Source organism: Cordyceps javanica, chromosome 1 (genome assembly GCF_051103115.1).
Source record: "Cordyceps javanica chromosome 1, complete sequence".
In the NCBI taxonomy this organism is placed as follows: Eukaryota; Fungi; Ascomycota; class Sordariomycetes; order Hypocreales; family Cordycipitaceae; genus Cordyceps; species Cordyceps javanica.
The window spans coordinates 1,723,962-1,748,802 of record NC_139295.1 but is presented as its reverse complement, the minus strand read 5'-3'; the positions used below and the strand labels follow the sequence as shown (position 1 = coordinate 1,748,802).

The 24,841-nt window shown below is 54.3% G+C and overlaps 6 protein-coding genes across 6 annotated transcripts; 3 read left to right on the top strand and 3 right to left on the bottom strand.

Annotated features, from left to right (window-relative positions):
* Positions 1-1,864: 1,864 nt before the first annotated feature.
* Positions 1,865-5,258, top strand: V2A60_000552 (telomerase reverse transcriptase; the record flags this gene model as incomplete). The annotated part of the gene is made up of 6 exons (XM_083251921.1): positions 1,865-1,907; positions 1,955-2,694; positions 2,749-3,210; positions 3,264-4,221; positions 4,712-4,879; positions 5,146-5,258. 6 exons carry the CDS (start codon positions 1,865-1,867, stop codon positions 5,256-5,258), a joined length of 2,484 nt encoding a protein of 827 aa, XP_083108047.1.
* A 340-nt stretch (positions 5,259-5,598) lies between these two features.
* On the bottom strand, positions 5,599-7,236 carry V2A60_000551 (wax synthase family protein; the record flags this gene model as incomplete). Its single annotated transcript, XM_083251920.1, has 1 exon — positions 5,599-7,236. The coding sequence occupies one exon, from the start codon at positions 7,234-7,236 to the stop codon at positions 5,599-5,601; it is 1,638 nt and encodes a 545-aa protein (XP_083108046.1).
* Positions 7,237-12,644: 5,408 nt separating this feature from the next.
* V2A60_000550 (Zn(II)2Cys6 transcription factor domain-containing protein) lies at positions 12,645-14,259 on the top strand (the record flags this gene model as incomplete). Its single annotated transcript, XM_083251919.1, has 2 exons — positions 12,645-12,738; positions 12,878-14,259. 2 exons carry the CDS (start codon positions 12,645-12,647, stop codon positions 14,257-14,259), a joined length of 1,476 nt encoding a protein of 491 aa, XP_083108045.1.
* Positions 14,260-14,993: 734 nt separating this feature from the next.
* On the bottom strand, positions 14,994-16,316 carry V2A60_000549 (uncharacterized protein; the record flags this gene model as incomplete). The annotated part of the gene is made up of 1 exon (XM_083251918.1): positions 14,994-16,316. The coding sequence occupies one exon, from the start codon at positions 16,314-16,316 to the stop codon at positions 14,994-14,996; it is 1,323 nt and encodes a 440-aa protein (XP_083108044.1).
* A 2,990-nt stretch (positions 16,317-19,306) lies between these two features.
* Positions 19,307-20,421, top strand: V2A60_000548 (thiamine transporter TPC1; the record flags this gene model as incomplete). Its single annotated transcript, XM_083251917.1, has 3 exons — positions 19,307-19,333; positions 19,408-19,460; positions 19,527-20,421. The coding sequence occupies 3 exons, from the start codon at positions 19,307-19,309 to the stop codon at positions 20,419-20,421; spliced, it is 975 nt and encodes a 324-aa protein (XP_083108043.1).
* A 316-nt stretch (positions 20,422-20,737) lies between these two features.
* V2A60_000547 (uncharacterized protein) lies at positions 20,738-24,568 on the bottom strand (the record flags this gene model as incomplete). Its single annotated transcript, XM_083251916.1, has 5 exons — positions 20,738-21,083; positions 21,178-21,855; positions 21,939-22,024; positions 22,921-24,358; positions 24,423-24,568. The coding sequence occupies 5 exons, from the start codon at positions 24,566-24,568 to the stop codon at positions 20,738-20,740; spliced, it is 2,694 nt and encodes an 897-aa protein (XP_083108042.1).
* Between the last annotated feature and the right edge of the window lie 273 nt (positions 24,569-24,841).

The following is a 24,841-nucleotide window of genomic DNA, read 5'->3' as shown; positions in this document are numbered from 1 at the left end:
TCATCTCGCGCCACCCGACACCCGACGTGAACCGCTCAGTCAGTAAATGCCTTTTGCATACTCCGTAGAGCGACTGGACCCGAGCCACGGCGCAAACCGCACAGACATGGCTGGCGATAGGCGAGCCCGCCAGGGTCAAGCTCAGGGCCAGAAATAAGAAAAAGACGTCCAAGGATTGATCCCCCGGGTACTACGGTGCACCACCCATCAAGCATCTCTTGCGCTGTCCGTGCTCACAAAGTGGTTGGACCTTTCCTGGAAGATCCCTGGTCGCCTTTGCGTCAAGTCCCCAAGCCAGCGAGAAATAGGCGAGGTGTTACAGCCCATGCCACCATTGTATCGGTGTGACCCCGTCAGTGATTTGAAACAAGCGTTTCCAAAGCCTCAAAATTTTTCTTCCCGCGCCGAGGTCGCCCGCCAGGCCAGTCGCCGCCATTTCTCTGTGCGGTCTCCTCCTTGCCGACTTCCTGCAAAGCGCTATGAGGAAAAGGAATAAGAAACTCGCATAGGCAGAGCCCGTCATACACGCCAGACGAGTTGTTATAAACTGGTAGTCTCGCTCCCTGTCTGCCGCTCCAACACTGAAGAATCACCACTGTGGCCCACTATTACACAATCAACTGAAGTATGCAACCATGTTAGGACTTCGAGTACATGATCTTTGTACCACATGCCATAAAAATTACTGAAACGGATTCAAACCCACTCGCGTAGATTGAACTGCTAGGGCTTCCCGGAAATGCCCATCAAACATGAAAATCAGCATCGAGGCCAGTGCTACCAAACGAACGGAAGGACTGAGCACAGCCACATGAGATGGTGAGCCACAGGTAACGACCAGCCACACATAATCATCCACGCAATGCCTATTGGTAAGTGTTGAGTGCTTTACGTGCGTGTTTGCTCGTGCATCTCACGCGACATTCAAAATTGCATTATGACTCAATGATTTCACCAATATGGCCAAAAGAAGAGGCGTCCATAAAGACGCGTCAAGAAGCAAAAAAACCAAGACATCGCCGATGACACAACCACTGCATCGCGACCTGCTCAATCATTTCTATCCCCATTGCACATCGCTGAGAAACTATCTTCTCAAAAGCCTACCGCAAAGCTCGCGGCTACGAAGACGCAAAATCGAATTGCTTGGGACAAACGTAGAACGTTGTGCTGTTGAGCAAGACCTATGTCGCCTGCTCGACTCAACCCTGGTTTGCTACAAGCAGCTTGCACCCAACGTTCCAGACAATACATGGCAGCAATGGTTATCCTTTTCGCAAAGAGGAGAAGACTCTAGCGTTTCATTGACAGGCGGCTCACCAATTTATTCCCAGTCCGAGGTTGGTTCAGCACCCATGATAACCGATATGTATGACTAACCCGGCCAGATTGTCGACTTCGTCATCTGGCTGATATTCTCGCGAGACAATAGTGGTGCGATTGGTCCAAAGCACCTTCTCTGTGATGGATTTCGCAAGAGCGCCAATGAAAAGGCAGAAGCGGCGACGATTCCTGGCGTGTTTAGTCGTTTTCCCAATGATCAGGTGGCTAGCCTCAAAGCAAACCCTTGGCCGCAGCTGCTAGCGCTGCTGGGTCAGGCCGGAGAGAAAATCATGATTAACATGCTTGTTGAATGCTCGATATTCGTTGCTCTTGAGTCCGGTTTGAACAATTTTTACCAACTGTCCGGTATGAGCATCACCATCTTACCGTCGAGCACACCCGCTAAAAGGCACCAGGATACCCAATATCGGAATTCGATCTCGGGATGTTCAAGAAGGGGGAATTCAAAAGTGACAGATTACTACGAAAAATATCAGAAATCACACTTGTGAGAAGTAGGATGTTTTATGCGCGGCCTCCAATGACGTCGAGAGGACATATAGAAGCAGGGTACAGACATATACGTGAGTCCCTCCACAGCCTTACGAGATCTGCAAGACTTACAATTCAGACGCTTTGAATCGATTTCCCTATACGATTGACTCCGGCGAGCCCAAGTCAACTGCAGCTGAAAAAAACTCTGTCAACACTGCCAAGGTCATGATGTACATCTTCCCAAGACAATTCGGCTTGCACAATGTCTTTACATCTGCAGTCGACCCTAAAACAACTGTGCAAAAGTTCCAAGACTATACTGTCAGAGATGATGAAGTTGCACGCCATCTGAACTCAGATAGGAACTTTCTCATGAAAGGGACGCCCAAGATCCCTAAGCGGCTACGAGGCACACCTCAGGAACTTGTTCGTCGAATGCAGATCCGTCATCGACGATGCTCGTACATGGAGCTTATCCGGCACTACTGTACTTCTCCTATTGATCTGATGCGTAAAAAGACACCGAAAGACAAAGCGCTCGCCGTGGTTACTCAGACTGCCTCAAGCCTGGTCACCGCCGGAAAGTTGAGCAGGGCTGCAGCCACGTACCGGCCAACGCAGACCCAGTATCGCACGCCGGAGTCCCGGGTCTTTCAACTCGATCCAGCTGTTTCGGTTGTTGATTTGGCAACACCCGTCAGCCACGTCTCGGCCTTTCTGCAAGCGGCTCTCTCAAAAATCATTCCGGATGGCTTCTGGGGCGACGGTGATGACTTGATTCACAACAAGACGCTGCTTTCTAACAAGGTACATCACTTCATCACGCTGCGAAGATTTGAAACAATGAATCTGCATGAGCTATCGCAGGGCTTCAAAGTACGTACTCCTTAACAGTCGCATATGGTATATCCCCAGCTTACGTTAACCCAGATATCACGGCTATCATGGCTCCAGCTGTCAGGTCGTGATGACCGAAAACCGAGCCAGTGTGAAACTTTGAAGCAGCTTGAGATCTTTCACGAGCTGCTCTATTATGTCTTTGACTCTCTTCTGATTCCACTGGCACGCAACACCTTTTACGTCACAGAGTCTAACACGCACCGATACCAAGTTTTTTACTTTAGGCATGACGTTTGGAAACTGGTTTCTGAGCGCGCCATGAGTGCCGTTAAGAATGGAATGCTCGAGGAGCTCAAAGTAGACGAGGTCCAGCGCTCAGCGAAATCCCGGCGGTTGGGCTTCAGTCAAATACGCTGGCTGCCAAAAGGTGTCAAGCTACGTCCAATAATGAACCTTCGGCGCCGATATCCCATGCTGCATAACAAAAGGCTTCTCGGTCCTAGCATCAATACAATGTTGGCCCCGATCTACAATGTGTTGAAGCTGGAGAAGGTTAGCCCAGGAGCACCTCTCTGTCGAAATAATTACTGACTCGTCATCCACAGCAGCTCGATCCTTCGAAACTCGGGGCAACCCTGTTCTCTGTAGGAGATATATACAACCGCCTCAAGGAGTTCCGCAGTCAGCTATCCAGTCCGCCACCGCGATTGTATTTTGTCAAGGTGGATGTTCAATCTGCCTTCGACACCATCCCCCAAGACGCCGTTCTCAAGCTCATGACGGCCATCCCCAGCCAGGCAAACTACAAAATCTTCAAGCACGCCGAAGTTAAGGCAGGGGAAAGGTCCCATGGTGGTCATCATACGGCCGCTCTTGGCGGAAATAACACCTTTTCATCAGCACCACCAAAGCCTATTCGCCGCTGGAACTCGACCGCATACCCAGGCGATGAGTCGAGCCGGTTCCTCCAACGCTTGGATGATAGAAACAATAAAAACATCGCTTCCGCCGCCATTGCTAAAAATCACAAAAATACCGTCTTTGTCAACAGCGCTTTGCAGAGCCATTACGCCACGCATGATTTGCTTCACCTGCTCGCCGAGCATATCGCGGAAAATCACATAAAAGTAGGTAAGAAGGTGTATCGACAGCGCCAGGGTATTCCGCAGGGGTCCGTCTTGTCTTCGTATATGTGCAACTACTTTTATGCCGACCTTGAGGCCCGGCATCTCGGTTTTCTTCGCGATGGGGGCGAGGTCAACGCGGCCGAGGGCGGGGGCAGCATGCTCCTACGGCTCATTGACGACTTCTTACTCATCACTCCGGACAAAAGTAAAGCGCAGAGATTCGCCGAGGTTCTCCACCGCGGCGTGCCCGAGTACGGCGTGCAGGTCAACCCCAAGAAGTCGCTGGCCAACTTTGCCCTGTCAGTGGTGACAACGGACGGCGCGCGCGTGCAGATAGCGACCGTGGACAGCGGCGCTGAGTTTCCGTACTGCGGCTTGCGAATCAGCTGTCGCACGCTGGAGATAACAAAGGATTTCGAACGAGATCAGCAGATCGGTGAGTTGCTTCTCCTAGCTCTTAAATGCGGCCCTGCGGTCAGTCGCATCACTAACAAGAAGCACCAAAAGACGTATCTGATACTCTGACGGTTGAGCATGGCCGCTTACCAGGCCAAAACTTTGAAAGAAGAGTCCTCCGTACGTTTCTGTTCTCCTACCGTTTCACTCCCAGCATATATTCTCTTTCCGCATCTACAGCGCCATCTTCCCCACCAATTTCGCAGCCCCCATCATGCAAATTCACACTGTCCTGGTCATCCGTTGCAAACGCCTTACCTTTTTTGCTTTCCACCGAGGGGCCCAGGCAAGATGGTACCGGTAGCATCGTGTTTTGGGGTACATTATGGGAGCATCAATGCAGTGCATCCTGATCTATGGGTGTCCGCGTTTTGTCTGCGCAACTTTTCGCCTTAGTTCTGAGCGTAGCCATAGCAGCCTACACACTGCCCATGCTGCCTCTAGCTATTAGCTAATCATTCACGTTACAGATGCTTTTAAGATTCAATCGCACCTCATGTTCTACGACACGAGCCACAACTCGCGCACCACGGTGCTTAAGACATTACGAGCCGCCTTTCGGCAGACAGCGCTCAAGATGTGGGCTTACATGAGGGCACTTCACCGATCTTCTCGGCCGCGGCCTGATTTGGTCAAGTGTATGTGCTGCCTTTTTGTTTCTGCCTTTCCTTCTCCGTTCCTTCCTCTGTTGCCTTGTTGATCTTGGCTTATGGGGGCTGAAGAGGTTTCCGATTGGCCCAGGCGTCGAACCTTTTATTTTACCTCTCTCTTCATGTTTATTATCACTAGCCTCTCTGTTGAGCACAGCGCTGCTGAACCAGGCTCGCAAGATGTCACCCGTTACACCAAAAGATCCCCTCACCTACATAAATCGAAAGACTAACATATTTCTTTGCGCTATCAGTAACGATCATGAGAACGATAGAGGCCTCTTACCTGATCCTCACTAGTAGCTTCCGCAAGTTCAAGCACCGGGCTTATGAGTGTTCTATTCGCAAGTATCAGGTTGCTCGGTAAGTCTATCCTTCAGCTTGACGGGGTTTGTGGAGCACGCGATAATCAAGCTCATGGATATGCTCAACCAGGCTGACGCATATATCACCTCATTCCAGGCTAGCGTATGAAGCATTCGAAGAGATATTGTGTACAAAGCAGACGCAGCATGGAGAGGTACTCGCATGGCTTCGAGAACGAATCGCTAAATGCGGGAACAAATCGTTGTAGAAGTATGCGTGAAGGGATTGTGAGAGAGAGAGAGAAAAAATCCGAATTCATGTCATGAACAAAATCTACATAAAATCTACTTTTGGTCTCTCCAATGATGGATGTATTCGGGCGTGTTCGCGCCCACTGTCGGTTAAATTGCGAAGCCGCTCTGCCACCAACTCCGCCCTGAATGCCACCGGAAGAAGTAAGAGCGGTCCCAGCGCCAGGCTGTATCACCAGGAAATCCAAAGCCCATGGCCCGAAATACCGAGAACGGCACGGGTTCTAGGAGCCAAAGACCCATTTCGGCCATGTCATCATTGAATAGAGGGGCAGTAGCACAAAGCCACAGGAGTGTAAACCACGCATTGCCAATACGGCGCAGAGTGACATGGGCAGTTGGCAAGGATCTATGCAGACGGAAAGCGATTTGTTGCTGCAGAATGATTCCCACAGGCTGGAGCAAGAAGAAGGCTGGCTGTTTCCAGAGCTTTGTCTGAGGGACAGCTGACAGGCTCCCCATGCCATGCAAGAGTCCCGACATGGCAAAAGTACTCATCAGGGCGACCAAGTTACCCAAAGCTGTGCCTTTCAGAATGATATCTTTCTTAACTAGGAAAGCAGCAGGGCTTAGGAACTGTTGCCTAAAAGTTTGATGCCACCAAGAACCCCAGAATCCCGCAAGGCCTCGATCAAACACTTCGCCGAGAGACCCAACCGCCGATGTGTAAATCCAGGGAATGTTGCGCGATGGGTTACAGTACAGAGTAACCCCATAGTGTACCAGATCCGCTAAGCTGTACGCCGCTGCCACAGCCGAGAATGCGCCGGTAATGGAGAACAACTGACGGTATGCCTCGAGACGCCATGGAGGCAAGTTCTCTAGATACCACGGCAAGGCATATTCTAATGACTTTTCACGACCAAAGACAAAGTACGGGTCCTTCATCATAAAGGTGCCAAGGAAGTCAAGCACGAGGCATGCCCCGAAAAGCAGTTTGAGGCGGTGCCAAAGAAAAGCTGCGGGAGGATTGATGAATTCATACCCACAGCTTGTTATTGAGGGAATCGAGGCTACACAGACCGGCTGTCCGTCTTGAATGAAGGGCGGTGTATTTGGCTTGGGGATGACGGAGATAGAACTGCTCCAACCAGCTCCACGGAAGCTGAGGATCAGATCCGCAGCCCAGCCCAGCCTGTCAAGCAGAGGTGAGTCGGATGGGAAACGTTGCCAAATGTAGTGACATTGACCGCCAACGGCAAGGCTGTTCGATTCACTCTCAGGTATGGGGCAGGTCGTTGGCTTTGCAGTTCCCGAAAAGGCAGTATCCTTTGGCCTGGGAGAGGTAAGTAGTGACGCATCGGCCTTGCCGAGGGTCCTACATGCCATGCCCGAGTCCTTTCCATAAGGAACTTTTATGATTCTGGCAGCATCACGCTGTGGATCGGTCAGTATCATGTGCTGAAAACATAGCATGGTTCCATATGTGGACATGAGACCCGAGATTACCGCCCACGCCACATTATTGCTAGATGCTCGTGCCGCCTGTTCAAAGTTAATGGCGAGCACGAGCAGAAAGAGCAGCCATCTTGAGCGATAGAGCCAAGACCGGTTATGGTGGGGAATGGCCACCCAGATGATGGGCAAAATAAGCGTTGAAAAGAGGGCTTGGGGTAGAACAATCTGGCGGCGGCACCCTTCTGCAACCTCGCGAGAAAAAGTACGGTGGAAGCTGGCGAGTGCCAGAGGCGCAAAAGGACCAGGTGATACGGCCTCTGGCTTGTCCATGTTTATTTGCCTGCCTGCCCCCTCACGACGGTTGAGAGTCGAAACGATGTTACTACCTAGTAGCTGGCGAATATGGGAGAGGCGATGTATAATGTAGGCTTCATAGAGCTCAGAGCAGGGAATATGATGGTGACTCGGGGGGGGCTGTACCGTTCAAGACGGCTCTAGCACGTTTATCTCTGGGCTGGAAACTCCCTCGGCGGGGTTCCGAGTTGCGCTGAAGCAGCGAGGGCTGAAGAAGCAAAAGGTTCACTGATTAGCCTCCTGTCAACCCGCGTCCTCTGCTATCATCCGTTTGCTAGTACCATAAAATAATGGCAAGGGAGCGATACTTTTTGGCCGAGTCTCAAAGAATTGCCGGTTTGAGTTGGGCCCGATTCTATAGAACAACGGGTGAGTGCGGACACGCACAACGCTACAGATGAAAGTCGCCCGGGTGGGATGCAGAAAGTTGGTGTTGTGTACGGAGAAGGCGACGAATGTGATGCGGAAGGATAAAAAGTTGGGGGCGGCCCCAGCCTTGTTGGGCAAGTGTAGGAGGACTACTCTGTACCAATGATTGGTTGTCGCGTTATGGTGGGGCAGCATAACTGAATTTGATGACGTGAATCAGTAGAGAGCTAAGAGGATATAGTAGGGATATATTCCATGCAATAAACTTCTTAGTATGTACACTAAACTCTTTTGTAAATCTAACTCCTCAGGGGATTGACATTGAATTGCTATCAAGATATTAGCGACTCTTTCTCTAGGTACTTGTTAGACCAGAGAAGGTCGCAAGTATCACCCAGCTACCCTATATCTGTATCTCTCGATGTCTCATATACTCTAGCTTAGCTTCCCCTCTGATTAACAACACGATTATCTATGATGAAAAACAGGTCCTCGTGACACCAATTATGGGGTTCCTTTTCTCGAGGGATTGTGGTTACTCTATTTGGCTCGGTCCTTTGCCATTCCAGAAGCCCTTGATCTGACAACTTTTGTTTCTTGCATCAAGGGGCACGATCTCCTGGGTTTAGTACACCGGATGCCAAGTCCGCCAGCTGCAGCGATAGATCGGGCAACCCAAGCCGACAAATGGCTGAACAGAACGAACTGGCGGAGGAACAGTCGTACACCTGAATTCGAAAATTGAGTACGGTGGAAGTAAGCTAATGGTAGAACATTGTGAAGGGACAGAGTTGCATCTGTGTCACGCTATTCGTGAGGACTGCTTATATGCTACCTGCAGGACATGAAAGCCAACCGAAACGTACGACAAGCTCAAGATAACAAGATACCTGATAGCCCTCTTTCAACTAAGATTCACGGTCTACTTTCTTGGTATGCTCTCACAGGTCGGGGCCCAAGACATGCCCCGTTTACACAGCGACCCGATTGTTTGATGGCGGGGAGGTGCAAAAGGACATGGCGTCAGCTCTTCATACCGTCAGAATATTTATCAGACCCGGCGAACTATAGGTTATTCTTTATATAGCCGCATCTAGAACGTCATGCTTCACACTTGATTATACACATCTACTGCGACAACCTCTCCTACTGCGGCGAAAGAAGGAAAAAAAATGTTCAAAGGCCGCCTACTGAACTTGGTTGCTACTGGTAAAGACTACGACCTGGCTTATAAGCTAAAAACGGCCTTCGTTTTTACAACAACCTTAAATAAGCGTTGGATATTCGGCGCTCCCATACAGCATTATTGTACTGTACTCTGATATCTAGATTTTGGTAGTTGAACTCGATTGAAGTACCACACTTCCGCACTCACACTGACTCGTGTATGGGATAGCCACTCTGGCCAACGCCGAATTGCACCGTAGTCTCAGCCAGTAATCCCGCTTCAAGGTCTTGGCGAATTGAAGTTTTCCTGTGTGAGTTACTGACTGCCTGCCAGCCACAACTAGCAGAATGTGGCCGCTGGGCTATGTCAAAAGCCCCGTCTCTATGCACATGCTGCTCACTCAAGTACGGGGACCAATTGATCATTCGTCTTGTTTTCGCTGAACTTCCCAGCCCTATTATGGAAAAGTATCTATGTGGTCGGGAAGGCGTACTGTACCGCATCATGATGCGCGTGGCTCTGCGGAAGGGGTGTGGATAGAGAACGGTATCGCTGTAGGCGTAGGCTATCAACAAGTACGGTGCTATTTCTCGTGTAGGCTCACCTTACGGTCTCTGAAACATGTATTTTGGAATATCTCCTGACCCTAGGCCTCGAATTTCGACTGTCCAATTACGCATGTGTGCCGGGTTCAAGGCCGGAACTAGAGTCAGTGGTACTCGACTTTTGGCACCTAGACCATCGGCAAGGGTGAAGTACCAGCTTGCTCGGAACATTTTTGGCCGCCATCTTTCGGTGCTACCGACGCTTTCCTCTCCGGTAAGGCTACCAAGTTGCAGTAGGCAGACCGGCGAGCTGGTACCCAGGCACAAGGCAGATAAAGAGCCAACACCGGTCCCGTATCCCCGGGTAGGGTAGGGCGAGCCAAACACGGGAACACCATAGCTGAAATGCTGCGATCTGCAGGGATCCTCTGTAATCTGGCGAGATGATCCGGTGGCTGTGCGAGGAAAACTAGGCTATTTGACACCGATAGACAGCGTAATAGTATACTCCGCGTCTCGCCTCTTTAGAGCCAGCCAAAAAGCCATCAGAACAGCCATCTCTTGTTTATGGGGGCTCTCTTTTCCTCCGGGGTGAGGGGGCTAGGGCCGCTCTGCAGGGCTGAAGGAAAGTTTTTGTTTGCTTGGGGGACTCGCACCCTCCAGTCTTTGGTCTTGACTCACGAATACCGGTTCGAGAAGTTTGGCAGCGAAATGGGACAGGACCTACATTCGTCCGCGGCGTTAAGTTGGAGCGGAGGCGAGGAGGGTGTGCCCGTTGCGGGTTGTGTGGGGCGTCATCGTGCCTTGTGGGGCCCCGCTAATGCAAGTAGCGAGTAACTTGAGCTTGTACGAGAAAAGTCGGAGCCGGGGTCAAGGCCGACCCGTTGACTCGTTCTCAACTTGGCAAAATAAACGACGATGGCGCGTGGCGGTTGCATCGCGACTAAACGCAGGCATTTTTGGGACATTTTCTAGTCTACTTAGTAGAAGTACGACATCCGATTGAGTTTTTACGTGCAGAGGTGCAGCTTGAAATATCTGCCCCGGTCTGCTTTAGAAGAGGCTTCTTACGATGCAATATCTCTAGAGCTCAAAGCATCAATTTGGGACGAGCTCTTTAGCAATGTGCAAAGGCAAGTAGCTTCTGGAATGAACACGGTACGAAGCAACGTAGCGCATCTGAGCCATTCATGAGCCTGGGCGAAGACTATCCCGTGCTCGTGTTATACCCGCAGATCTGATGATATAGGCTGTGGGGCGCAAGGGCTTGAGGATCAACGCGGACAGTCCGGTCACTGTACGGATTAGGTGGAATTCATTTTAACTTTAATTCTAACGTGTGAGAAGAGGGAGTAAGGCCGCGAAAGCACCGCCGAGGTTATTCGGTTGGCCTTTGGCCAACCTCGCAGCTCTCTTCTTACTGAGTAAGCAGTTGGACAGCGAAAGATCCCGGTCTTGTTATTCTTAGAACCGCACAAAGCCGCTCGCTCGTACATGCGGGGCAGGTTGAGATGAATCATCCACCAAGGTGAGCCCACCACGACAGGGCTAGGCTGGGTTACTCCGCTGCCATTGGCCGCCTGAACGGGCTGCTAGTACAGAAAGGGGCAAAAAGTACCGCCCAGCTCCAATCAAGCAAGGGGTATTGTACGAAAAAGCAACGTGCTTTGGGCCTGTCCGTGTTATGGAATCGCATCATGGACGACCTAGGGCTATCAAGGCTGACAACGTGTCGTGCGCTGCTGCGAATGAGAATTCTCGCGGCAAGCCCCAACGAAAGGACTTGTTCGGCGTGAGGTAATGGGTTTTGTCAAGTTCGCTTGTAGTTGCCAGAGCCCTGTGCTCCTAATGTGGAAGCTGTGCTACCAGTACCAGTACCATGGTTGATGGACGTCGGCGAGCGAATCGGCAACAGGGATAGTCTCGCTCAGCAACCAGCCTAACCCCCTTGCACCAACTGGGCTGAGTCGTGATCATGGTATATGAGACCATAAACTGATGTCTGCGGGAAGGCAACCAGAGAGAGCTGTTCCACGGTAGATTATCAGCTTGAGACTTTTGTTCGGTTGCTGCAGCATCACTGTTACTGCTCTGCCCGTCTTCCTCGATGGGCGGCAACTGAGCATCAGTCCCGGCTGTCACGAAAAAAGGAATAGCCGCAGCCCTAAAATTAGCGGCTGCTCCGCTTTTTCGTGTAATGTGGGTCCTCGAACATGGATCACTGGGTTTTGAACTTTTGAGGCCCTCAGCTCTGGGCTGCCTTACCAGTATTCTTTCCCGCCCATCCGGCGTGACCCAATATAGGCCATGCCCTACAGTCGACATTAGCAGCGTTCTGACAGAGTTTCCAGGCCACCTCCCAGATCCATGCCTGCCGAGTACGCATGCCTGCCGAGTACGGCCGGTACGGCAGCTGGTCATGGCCGTAAAGTGCATTCACTGCCTGATCGCTCGCGGCTGCTGCGGGATTCCCTCCAGGCATCAAGACGGCTGTTGCGGGCATACGGCCGCCGTGTACTCCTGAGGCTGCACTCGACAAGTAATTACCAGGGTAATTATTGTTCTTTCGGTGACACCCCTACGACACTTTGGCAGTCGTACCTCAAAGGCCCCCTTTACCACCAACACGCCTACTTCCTGGTGTGCAAACAACACCCCTCGCGAACTCAATACGCAAAGCCCCGTTCTCGTCATTATCACGTTATAGCTGTATCTCCGGTAAGGCAACCTATCATGAGTTGAGGGCGATGCGGACATACATACTCCACAACCATCCCACCTTTCAAAATCTCGGTGCCACAGACCAGTCTTGTCGTCTGCCGCCTCGGGAATCTGAGATATAAAGCCCACCGCTCTTCTCCGTCACTATCCTCCCTGGAGCAATCCCCGAACCCAACTCACCAATGCCAAAACTGCAGTGCCGTACCCTTTGACCTCGTCCGCAAAACATTGCCAAGTTCCTGTGGCAGACTAGCTCTGGGAATAAAAGAGTCAGCGCCCAGCCCAGCCCGCCACGCTACTACTGACACTGGCAAGCGTGGGTCGTCGTCAGCGCAGCCAAAGGAACAACCAAAAAAAAAAAAAAAAAAAAAAAGAACCTACGTACCTTTCGAGGTGCTGGCCTGCGTCAGCCCCAGCCAGCGACGCCGGCACCACCACCTGTTTGGCTTGGCCCGAACACTGACTACTCAGTACCTACCTCTACCTACCTACCTCATTACTAGGTACTACTTAGTAGTAGGACCTACCGACCTCTCGACTACTATTTCTTTCAACACATCTCCCATCAACATCAGCTCGTCATGCCATTCTCGCCCTCCAGAATCAAAATCATGACCGGTACGAAATCCGCCACCTCCGGAGACCTTCCCAAACATCGGGCCTGCGATGAGTGCCGTAAGTATTCTCACCCACCACACAATCCATCCATTCAGCATTGTGTCTCTCCTCCATCACCATCCGCTGCTTCTGCTGTCCCACCCCGCCGCCGCCACCACCGCATGCCATGTGCTAAAAACGTTGCTCATCTCGACAGGCTCGCGAAAGCTCGCTTGCTCCAAGGAAGCCGATGGCTGCGCCCGCTGCAAACGCGAGGGGATTCCTTGTTACTACTCACCCCAGAAACCCATGGGCCGGCCACGCAAGCGTCGCCCCGTGGATGATGAGCCCAGCGGCGCCCAAGCCCCAGCCTCGCGGCGTCGTGCGTCGCCCGGTATCCAGCGCAGCCGCAGTGCGTCCTCGTCGACCCCGTCTACCGGGCCCGAGGTACAATCCTTCCAGCTGAGCGGCACGCCAGCCCCATCGTTCGGTGACGCCAACCTGAGCTTTCTGGACCACCAGGCCAGCACGCCTGACTTGGCCTTCTTCGACCTCCTCCCTAGCTACTATCAGGACGGCATCGCCCTGACGCCAGCCTCGCAGGCCGAATGCGCATCGACCCACGCATTCCACGGGACATTACCGATCCCTCATGAGAGCATCAGCGCCTATAATGACATGTCCTTTCTCGATCCGGCCTTTGCCTCAGCAACACACACCGACGGCCCCGACACCTTTGGCGCCACCCCAGAGCTCTCCGCCGGATCTCACACGCCCTTCAACTCGGAACCCTCCTTCTCGCCCCCGCCTCACCACACAAGAGCCTCAGCGCAGCCGCTGTCGGACAGCTATGCCCCTGCCGGCGGCTCCGAGGCCTTGCAGCCCATCCCTACCGTCTCCTGCCCTTGCCTCTCCTCACTCTACATGGCCCTCGAGTCCTTGACCAACCTCCCCAGTGATATATCCGCAGCCATGCGCGTTGCTCGACACGCGTCCAAAGTTGCGCAAGGCGTCATTACATGTAAAGTGTGCTCTTGTGACCTCCTGGACATTTCCAAGCCCCCGCCCATGCAGGCCTTTCAAAACATGATGCTACTTGCGACGCTCGTTCCCTCGGCATGCAACGCTTACACGGCTATTATCGAAATGATTGATCGCAAACGCAACCTGGCTATGCAGCAGGGCTGCCGTATACACTTTTCTCTCCGCGAAACGGGCGCTCTCTGGGACCAGCAAGCCGTCGGCGGCGGCTGGCTTCCTGCCAAGTTTATGGAACTCGACAACACGGAGCTCGACCCTCATGAGTGGCGGCAAGTCATGCTTGCAATCATCCGGCTCGACGTCTATGGAAACAAAGAGAGGCGCCTCAACCATTCGAGAGGACCCTCAGGTATGCTCGGCCTCAGCGAGGTCGTGGCCGCACTTGATGAGCGTAGCCAGAAGCGCCATGAGCTGGTTGACGCTTCTTCCGCTGCCGGCACGTTGCCGCCACACAGGCACTACATGATGACGCCGCGCAGCTGCAAACCAGAGGACAGGAACTGCGTTCGAGTTCTCGAGGTTGCCCGTCTGGCCTTGAACAGCCTCGTCATTGCCTAGCGAAAGAATGGGGGCCACATCCTTGCCGATGCATCTGGAACAAAAACCACGCAACCATTTTGGAATGGTGGTAGGGTCAGTAGTCTTGGGATGCTTGTTTTATATCTCATTTTTAGGCGCTCTTTTTTGGGAGGGCTGGCATTCCACTCACCCCGAAGATACCAACGGAATACTGCAAAGGAAACAGCATGATTGGGTTTATTTATATACACGATATACGGGTCTGGGCGGCGTCTAGCATTCATTATTGGATTATCATCTTTTATTTCTACTTGAGATACACGTTTCGAGGGCATTTGCGCGATTAACTCACAGCGCAAGACATCCTATCCTCTCCCCCATGGAGAGCTCCGCATTTGCTGGTTCTTGACGAGGAGCCCTATTTAACACACTGTGATAACTTGTTCGATTTGAGACTTGTTTGAAAACCATCTGCATTCAAAAAAAAATGCAAGACTTTCTGCTATTTGATTCCATGCACTATTCATATATAAAAAGTTGACCATGTAAACTCAAGCGCGTGTAAAACCAGGCCAGGACCGAAATATGCTGATTGCAGTACGCCAACTCCAGACAAGATGCAAAAAAATGCCGATTTAAAAGTTGCACAGAGAATCAAGAAAACTTGAGAGACAAAAAACCACGACGCCATGATGGGACAGATATTACCACAATCCTTGAAAGAACAACAACAGAAATGTTCCCCACTCACCTCCTCGTTTTCACACAGCTCTTCACTCCTCCTCCATCATCCCCAGCACGTCGAGCTCCGTCTTGACCATCTGCTCAAACTCGTCGCGGCCGATGCCCATGCTGCGGGAGAGCTGGAACAGGCTCCGTATGCTGCGCGAGACGTGCTGGCGGACGCCAAACTCGGACTGCTCCTGCATGCCGCCGCCGCCACCGTTGCCGTCGCGGGCGGCCGCGGCGGCCTCGAGCTTGGCCACGGTCTGCGAGCCGTGGGACGAGGCGCTCGAATCGGGTCGCGGGTGCTGGAGGAGGATGCGTGCATCCTCTGAGACGCTCCCGCTGCGGTCGCGGGGCTGCGGCTGCGGCTGCGAGTGCGAATGCGCGCTCACGGCCTCCCAGCTCTCGCGGCGCAGCTGCTCGGCCAGCGGACCGAGGCCGGTGGCCGGGGGGTCGAGCTGGGCGGCCTGGGCTTCCTCGTCGGGATCGTGGCCGTCCATGGCGGGCTGGACGTCGTCATACTGCGCATAGTAGTCGTCGTCGTCGTCATCGTCGTCCATCGCCCTCGTCGTCGAGGCAGCAGAAGCTGCTGTGACAGGAGCTGCGCCGTGGTGGGGGCCGGTGCCGCCGTTGGTGGCGCTGGGTGGTGCGGGGGAACGGTTGTTGGCCGGTGTCCGCGCAGGCGTTGCGTCGTAGCGATCCCAATACCCATCATCGTCGTCGTCGTCGTCGTCTTCGTTGTGCCCATACCCGTTGACTTGCGCCGCCGCCGCAGGTGCAGCAGGCGTCAGTGACGGTTTCGCAGTGCACGTCTTGGTGGTGGCCGTCGCCGTCTTCTCACGGAAGAGCCGTTCGGCCTCGAGCACGGACGCGGCGCCGCCGAAGCTGGTAAAGGGCGCCGAGGGGCTGTCGGAGACTGTGACCTCGCCGATGCGCCAGCCGTCGGCGGCACCGTCCGGGTCGCTGACGCACCAGACGAGCTGAAAGGCCAGCCCGGTCTCGGCGAGGGCGACGAGGCACTGCAGGGTCTCGGCGTCGACGCGACGGAAGCGCGTGTCGGCGTCGTAGGCCCAGTCGACCTCGACCTCTCCCGAGACGGGGTGCGGCTCAAACAGCCCGCTGGCGGCGGTGACGACCTCGGCGAGGCGCGCGGCCTTGGCCGGGTCGTAGCAGAGGAGCCGCAGCCAAGGTTCCTGCGAGGCGGACGAGAGGATCTGCACGCGCTGGCGCAGGATGGGCGCGAGGAAGGGCAGGATGCCCGGCGCAGGGTCCGAGGAGGCGGCGGCGGGGGGCAGCGCGGGGAGGATGGGAGTGAGGAGCGAGGAGAGGTCCGGAGGCGTGACCTGCTTGGCGGCAGCAGTGGCGGCCATGGTGTGAAGAGGTGGCGGAGGAGGAGGCGATGATGATTGTAGTTGTGAGGATTTTGCAGTCGTTGGCCGAGCCCTCCAGGACAGAGAGTGTGGGGTGAGAGCGCCGGCGTTGGGCCAAGGAGATGGGAGGTGGTGGGAAGTCGTCTCCCGCACTCAATTGAGAAAGTCTTGTTTCACGGTTTGACGTCGCATGTGAAACGGGCGCTGGCTGACCTGAACCATGTGGTGTGCGCGCGGCGGACGGGTGCGTGCGTGCCTCGTCGTGGTTAGCGGCGGTGGCGGCTCGACGGATGGTTTGTCTCGTCTCGTTAGGTTCAGGCACAACAGGCTGGCCCAAGGTAGTGTGGGGTGGTCGGATGTCGAGAATAGAAACCAAGAGAGACGTGAGGGAGAATACGAAAGAAAAGGGGAGGAGGGAAGAAGAGAGGGGGACTGCGAGAAGAAATAACCATGAATGAAAGACGGATGACGAGAGTGGGCTTTATGGTGTGGTTCGCACAGTAGTAATATCTCACGGCACAATGGTCAACTTTGAACACGCATTGATTTATTAAAAAAAAAAAAGCACCAACAAAGCGGCTTTGCGGCTTTGCTGATGATCCTGGGGGGGGGAACGAGGGCCCCAAGGTGGGGGGGAAACAACGACGACCCATCCGGCTCGGGGGAGCGGAAGCACCTTTTTGGCTGACAAGCGGGCCTGACCGGGCGCCCGGGGCGGGACGAGAGCAAGTATAGAAAGGGTTTGCTAGCTTTCTATTGAAATGAAGAAAGAGCGATAATACTAGTACGTTGGTTTGCGGCGGGCCAGGGGAAGGGGTAGATTGCCTAAAACAGAGGTCATTAGAATAGCTAGCCAAGGAGGCGACGCTTGTTCGAGCAAAGCGAGATACTTGCCTGCTTTTTTCCTTAGCAACCCCATGTACTGGTACTGAGTATGCTGCTGACTGGTCTTGAACGGTCCAAGTTGTCGGCTACGAGGCAGAACCTTGCATAATTACCCAACCACCTAGGTCGCCGCAGTGAAAGTTTGACACGGCGACTAACCTCCAATCACAGCCATCGAAGCTTGCCATCGTTACGTGGCATGAACCAAAAAGCGCAGCGCAAACACTTTCTAAATCTCAGCAGGGGGCTCCGAGACCGCACGCGCATGTATTATGTTTCTGCTTCTGCTTTTGATTTCTTTTTCTTTTTCTCTTTTTTTTGTTTGGCAAAAAAAAAAAGGGTCCTCAGAAACCACAAAGAGTGCAAACAATCCAACATTTTCAAGCCCGGCCGATTCGTCAACCACAAACACAAAGATCATCAACCGCAACTTGCGCCGAGTAGCGAATCTTTGACCGTGGGCATGGTAAAAACGGCCGACTATCAACCACCCGCGATACGCTCATCTGGTTGGCCAGCCAGTACCTCACCAAGTATTTCGCATGTATGCAAATAATGTTGTCAAACCGATTCCTTGCCAAGGCTTACAAGCCGGACTGCCTTGCCGACGCGATGAAATCAATAGAGATTGCGCACTCTCTCCGCATACTAACACCACAGCTGATATGGTCGGTTCCCTGTGCAGATGTGGAATTTCCATCATGGAACGAGTGGAGGGTATCGCAACCGAAAATCTCACCTGCACCGAGCCCCTGCACTCGTCCAGTGTCAGCCTAGAAATTTCACCGTGGCTTATGCCAGCCTGCCAATTGCTGTCAGCACCGATAACGCTCCGAAGTAAAAACGGAGTCACATTTCTAAAAATTAAAATGGCATGCGCAAAAATAAAATAGAATAGAATCCACAGCCTGCGCATAACGTGCTCTTTCAGCTGCTTCACTGCATCCCAGCCAGGTGTCACCATTCCGTCCCGCCGAGAGCTCGGTAACCTCCGGTTCTCCACCTCGGCGCTCCTCAGCTGGAGCCCGGATGCTGCATCTTGGAGCTCCCTTCCACATCTGGACACACTTACCTTCGTCGATGGTTTCTAGTCTAATTTGCAGCGCCCGGAGAACGGCGCTTCAAAGACTCGTACAGCTCGTTGCGGAACCACTGGGAATGATACGCCAAGTAGCCGACGACTTGCGCCATGGCTTGTAATATCGCCCGATGCAACCTGCACAGTCGCAAACGTGCTGCAGTGATCGAAGGGGATTCTCCCATTGGCAGCTGCCGCAAGAGACGGTTCTAATGATGGATGCAGGGCTGTGCCAAGCAATTCCATCTCGAGCTTCATCCAAGTAAGTGGTACTACGCAGCTGCGAACACGTGCAGCCGGCGACATCTCTGCTCCTTGCTGTCAGTAGCTCCATTACTGCGCCCTGCCAAGTCCCGTCACCGAGATAAGGCTACGTAGAGCTGAGCAGACTACATCAATCTGGCTGCACGAGCCCGAAAGGGCCGGCATCCTGCTTGTCTGTGGTCGACAGGTTGCTGCCAGTCTATAAGATAGACTTTCTGGGCGGCTGCCGATTATTCAAAGTATGACCGTGGCAACGTGCCGACATCTCAGGCTGTTACGGACTCAAGGCTGGTCAACTCCACACTGTTGCGGCACCATAGAACCGTGCTATTCCTCAAATTCTTGTTGAAGGGGGGGGGGGGGGGGGGGGGGCGGTTGTGCATATACCTCTCTAAATCGAGATCAACATCTCTGTTGATGTTATCAACTAGCATGGGATTTGAATCATCACATCACGTCTTGCATTCCATTGCTCCCTCCCGAAATCATACATAAGATGCTTGACCGGTGCGGCCCCGCCGCCGAGCTTGGCTCCACTTCACTCCTTCCCAACACTTGGCGGTCCTTTTTTTTTTTGGACGACTTGGTGGATTCCAAATCTCTGCGCCCAACATCTAGCCAGAACTCGTAACGACCATCCACAAGCAACTGACATCTCCCGAGACTGGAGAGAAGTCGCAAGTGATAGAGGCGCAAATCTCATCAGAGCAGATATTCTCACGTTTGTGGCGCAGCCCTCTTGGGCCGTCGCGGTCGTCTATTGATGCCGTCGGGACGATTAAAAGATGAGGTACGACGAAGCTACGATAGATCGCACAGCACCTCAGAGGAAAATCATGAACGGTACTGACCTCTTATCTATAGGGCACACGGGTCCAGGTAATATCTGCTGGCGCCATAGCGGGTCTCGTCTCTAGGTACGCGCGCGGCCGGCTGGACAACATACTCTGAAGCGCGACCATCCCGCTAACAAGGTTCCTTAGGTTCGTTATTGCGCCGCTCGACGTTATCAAAATCCGTCTTCAACTCCAGCCACGACAGTTTCAGCCTATACGAGTCGCCGGAGTACCCGTTTCCGCCGCAACCGCACACAGTACATACCAAGGCACCTTTGCCACCCTACGGCATATCCTACGTAATGAAGGCATCACGGCTTTTTGGAAGGGCAACGTGCCCGCCGAGCTGATGTACGTCTGCTATGCCGCCTCGCAGTTCACCGCCTATCGCTCCGTCACGCTTTTTCTTCAGACCAAGCTCCCCATCAAGCTCCCGGACGCTGCCGAGAGCTTCATCTCCGGTGCCACGGCAGGCGCCGCCGCCACGGCCATGACCTACCCGCTCGATCTTCTGCGCACGCGTTTCGCCGCTCAGGGTACCAACAAGGTCTACCGTGGCCTTTTGGGTGCTATCGGGTCGATATACAAAGACGAAGGCCCACGCGGTTTTTTTCGGGGCATCTCGCCCACGCTGGCGCAAATCGTGCCGTATATGGGCATATTCTTCGTGACGTACGAGGCTCTCAAAGTGCGCATGGCGGATATGCAGCTTCCCTGGGGCACTGGGGATGCCACAGCCGGCGTCGCCGGTAGCATTATTGCCAAGACGGCAGTGTTTCCTTTGGATCTCGTGCGCAAGCGTATACAGGTGCAGGGGCCCACCAGGACACGTTACGTCTACAGCGACATTCCTGAATATAAAACAACAATCGGCGCTCTGCGCACAATCATCGCACGCGAAGGCTTCCGCGGCCTGTACAAGGGACTTCCAATTAGTCTCATCAAGGCGGCGCCTGGCAGCGCCGTTACTGTTTGGACATATGAGCGAGCGCTGCACTTTATGATCCAGTCCGAAGAGCGACAGCAAAATGCATTCCTATAAAGCGCAATATTTACGATTTTTAATAGCTGGGCATATACATTTCTCCTTCGATTCTTTTGCGCACTCGTGCGCCACAAACGCCTTTGCGATTTTCTTTTCCTTGATTCTCGGGATGCTTTGATTGGAGTACGGCAGGCTAGATAGAATACATGAGCGAAAGCGAACACGATAGACCGTGGCGTTTGGAATAAAACGACATTCCTCCTGATGTCTGATTTACTCTTCTATATGTTCTATATGCATTCGATGCTTTTTCTGCATGCTAGGTTACCCGTATGCTCTACGTATGATGCCTTTTTGTGGACCAATGAACCGATCACGTCCTCCCGTTGGCCGCGTTGGCCGCATCTGCGCGCTCCACGCAGTCCTCAATGACGTCCCAAAACTTGGCCACATCCATGGAGCGCGGCACGCGCACGCCCGGCTCGCCGCGCGGCAGCAGCGTGCCCACGGTGCGGCCCGTCTCAGCTTTGCCATCCTGGGCGTCCTCGAAGACGCCGGCAGTCACGACGGAGACGTCGAAGCGCTCATCATACCGGGGGCCGGCGCTGCGCTCGGTGTCCCAGTCGTGGAAGGTGATCTCGTCGGGCGTGCCAGTCAGCACGGCGGCGACGGCAAGAGGGTCATGGAGCGGGGGACCTTCGGTGATGCCGAAGACGTCGCTGTACCCAAGGGAAAAAAAAGAGCCAAAACATTGATCAGCACGAAGACATGGTCAAGGAAAAGGATATCGCGATCCCGTGTCGTCCTACTTACGCATAGGTCTTGGAGAAGAAGTAGAGTAGCTCGACGAGCATGGTCCGCAGGGTCGTCTTGCCCTTGTCTGCGTCCCCCGCCGCCGCCGCCGCCGCGACCTTGGCGCCGCCTTGCCTGCCGTGCAGCAGCATCTCCCGCACCGAGGCCGTGGCCAGAACCTGGTGGCTCAGGTCCAGCGGAACGACGGTCGTCTTGCGCGCGAGCACGGGGTTGCCAAAGACCTCGGCGGCAGCCTCGGGGTCGATGATGATGTTGAACTCGGCAAACGGGGTGATGTTGCCGATGCGCTCGCGGCCGCCGACCCTGCCCAGCGGCGCGCCGGAGAAGTTGTCGCCAAAGGAGCCGCCCATGAGGCTGAGGCCCTTGAGGTGCGCGGCCAGGTCCGGGTGCGCGCGGAGCAGGGCGGCCACGTTGGTGAGCGAGCCCGTGGCCACGAGCCAGGCGGTGCCGGGGGCCTGCGCGCGCAGCGCCGCGGCCATGGCGTCAATGGCCGGGACCGCCGACGGCGCCACGTCGGGCGTCGGCAGCAGGTCCGTCCCGTCGAGGCCCGACTCGCCGTGGATGTCGGGCGCGTGGATGGCAGGCCTCTCGAGGGCCTTGCCGAGGCCGACGTGCAGTGGGATCTCGTGCTGCTTGCCAATGGCCGTGAGGACTGAGGCGGCGTTTTGCGTCGTGTTTCTGTTTGGGGGAAGGGGGGTGAGGTGACTGTGAGTGGATGCATGCAGCAAGTGACCGGGGTCACCGGGGGAGATGAGACGCACTCTACCGGGGCGTTGCCAAAGACGGAGGAGATGCCGAGGAGTTTGAGTCTGGGATGGTAGGCGGCCAGCAATATGGCAAAGACATCCTTTTCAGAAGACAGCAAGTATTAGTATCAAAAAGTTCTGCGCATTGGCATTCGGAAGGCTAGGGGAATGGCGTTTTGATCACCGGCCGAGGTTGCATCCGGGGCCGCTTTGCAACGGGGGTTAAGGATGTGACAACCCGGCCGGGGCAAATGAGATGGATAGAGCTCACATCATGTCCCGGATCGCAATCCAGCCAGAGGGGGACTTGTTCCACTGTCATCGCGACAAATGTAGTCGAGATTATAGTGACGGTGCAAATGGTGGTTTATTACGGCTGAACCGGAATACGTTATTTGCTTTTACTCTCCTCAACCTTACGCCCTCACGTAATATCCAAACGCAGGAGAGGGGAGAATGAGTCTGGGTGTGGCCGGGGCCCAGCGGCGGTTTTATGTGTCAATGTGTGTGTGCGTGCGTGGAGTTGTGTGCGACTGAGCCGGAAGTGGCCGATTATTAGTATTGTGACGAACGATGCTGGCACTGGGTGGACAAGAAGTTGGGCAGGCCCGCCGCGCGCCCACACTCTCCGCCGCACCAACGCTGCTTTTTGCGGGGAGCGCCCGCCAAGGCTTTGACTTTCCACCAACCGCGCTACGGGTGGCCGCGGCGCGGATCCGGCTTCGGCGCTGTCGGTGCTACCAAAGGCGCAGCACCCCGGCGACGCGGCGCGGGTTGGTCCCGAGAAACGGTAATTTGATGACTAGAGGTTCGATACGACACCAGTAAAAATAGAGAATCTTTGAATTGGCATTTTGGGGACGCCGAAACACCGAGAGAGCAACTGTATGTACGATTCCGAACCCAAACGCCCCGTCCACAATTGTGAGCCTTTGCCATATGCAAACGACCAAAAGAAAAAATAAACACACATTCACGACTTCCTTTGCTCCATCACCCTCAGGACATCCGCCGCATTGTTCACGTCACCTTTGCGTTTCCGATTACGCTTCCTCTTCTTTCCGCCGCGACCGCCGCCGCCGCCTTCCTCGCCGTCGCCCTCATCGCCCCACGCGGAGAGCTTAATATCGCGGTCGTCAAAGTCCTCCTCATCCTCGTAGCGACTGGTGCCAAATCCCATGTCCATGTCTTCGGCATCGCGGTCCTCGTTTTGCAGCAGCTTCTTGCGGCGCGCCTCGTCCGCCTTGGCCTTTTGCGCCGCCTCGTCGTCCGAGGCCGAGTCGCCTTCCTCGTCACCGCCCTTGTCGAGGGGTCGAAGGGCGGCAGCACGTTTGATGGCGGCCACCATGGCCGGGTCAGACATGGACGGCGCCTGGTTCTCCTGCTCTGAAAGAAGGCTCGTCTTGGAGCCCTTAAAGTAGTTTATATGAGACTTCGGTGGCGGCGGTGGCGGCGGCGCCATTGATCCAGGGCCTGTCGAGCTCTCCGCCTTGTCCTCAGCTTTCGTATCTTTCCCATCGGAGTCGGAGTCGGAATCTGGGGCATCCATGCCTGCAAGGGGGTCGTAGTCATCCCCAACATCATCAAAGATGTCGACATCCTCGTCCTCCACGACAGGCTCCTTGTTGCGGTATTGTTCCGGTACCTCCATGCCAAGCGGCTTCGCATCCTTGTCCGGCATGAGCAGCCCGCTGTCGGCATCGGTAGCACCGTCCCCTGGTTGCGACTTGCGCACCTTGCGCTTCTCGTGCCCGTCCGCATCCACAATGATCATGACCTCGCGGCCTTTTCTGTCGCGCTCGATACGTGTGCCAGGCTGCTGCTTGGCGCCAATCTTGCGGAAGCGGTCGCCCAAGGCCGGCTCGGCTTGTATCTTGGCCGCAGCTCGCGCCGCTTTAAATTCGGCCAGGATTTGGTCGCGAGTGCGCTTCTTACCCGGAGCAAGCGCCACAGTAGACAGCTGGCCTTTTTTCTTCTCCGCCTTCTCCTTTTCTATCGCCTGTACTTCCTGGTTTTCGAGCGCATCGAATGCATCGTCCACGTCGACATCTTCCTCTTGTGTCACGTCATCTGTTTTCTTACCAGAGTAGACATCTTCACCTCGCCGTACTCGCTCGAGGAGCTTAAAGTCTAGACCTTTGACCAAGTGCGTACTCTCCAAATCGCCGCCGGCAATCTCGAATCTAAGTCGCTCGTATGTCTCGTTATCGATTTCCTCGTTCTTGAGTGATTCTTCTAGTGCTTTGAGTCGTTCAGCACGATCATCAGCAGCTTTAGAATCCTCCAGGTCTCGTTCTTTTGATCGGTCGGTGTAGCCAGCTGCCATCTTAACGCCGCGCGGCACCGCAGCCTTGAAGCTTTTTGTCGGGTTCGCCTGCTGATTGCGCTGTGCCATTTGCTTGGCAAAGTCTGCCTGGACATTCCCTACCGCACGGCTAGTGTTTGTCAGTTATGAAAGTGCAATGTGCCCCTTTTCCGTGTGCGCATTGCTCAACTTACGGCGTCATCGGGATGTTGGCTCTTTGTCGCGATCCCAGAGACGAGCTCCCTCGAGAGCCAGTTTCATGGTTGGGTGAGCCATCTTTTGCTTGCGACGACTTCGCCGAGTTGGCCGAAATCAACTTCCGAAATTGTTCATTGTTCATTGCGCCGACAGCCGAAGCTTCACGGTGCGTCCGCTGCCCGGGGTGTTCACGAGCCAAAGGAAAAGCTGATCTCAGAATGGCAGCCAAGTGGCGCCAACTTGCGCAGTGGGCCGATGTGGTGCGCCAGAGCGACGCACTGAAACCCACTAAAGTAAGGTGTTACAGCGTGCACTTTCCAGAATATAGCAGCCACTGGAGATGCCGCTCGCACTTCTAAAGCAACAGTCACGAGGTTCCGTGTCAGCACCGCGCTGGTTCTCTCCACTTTACGCG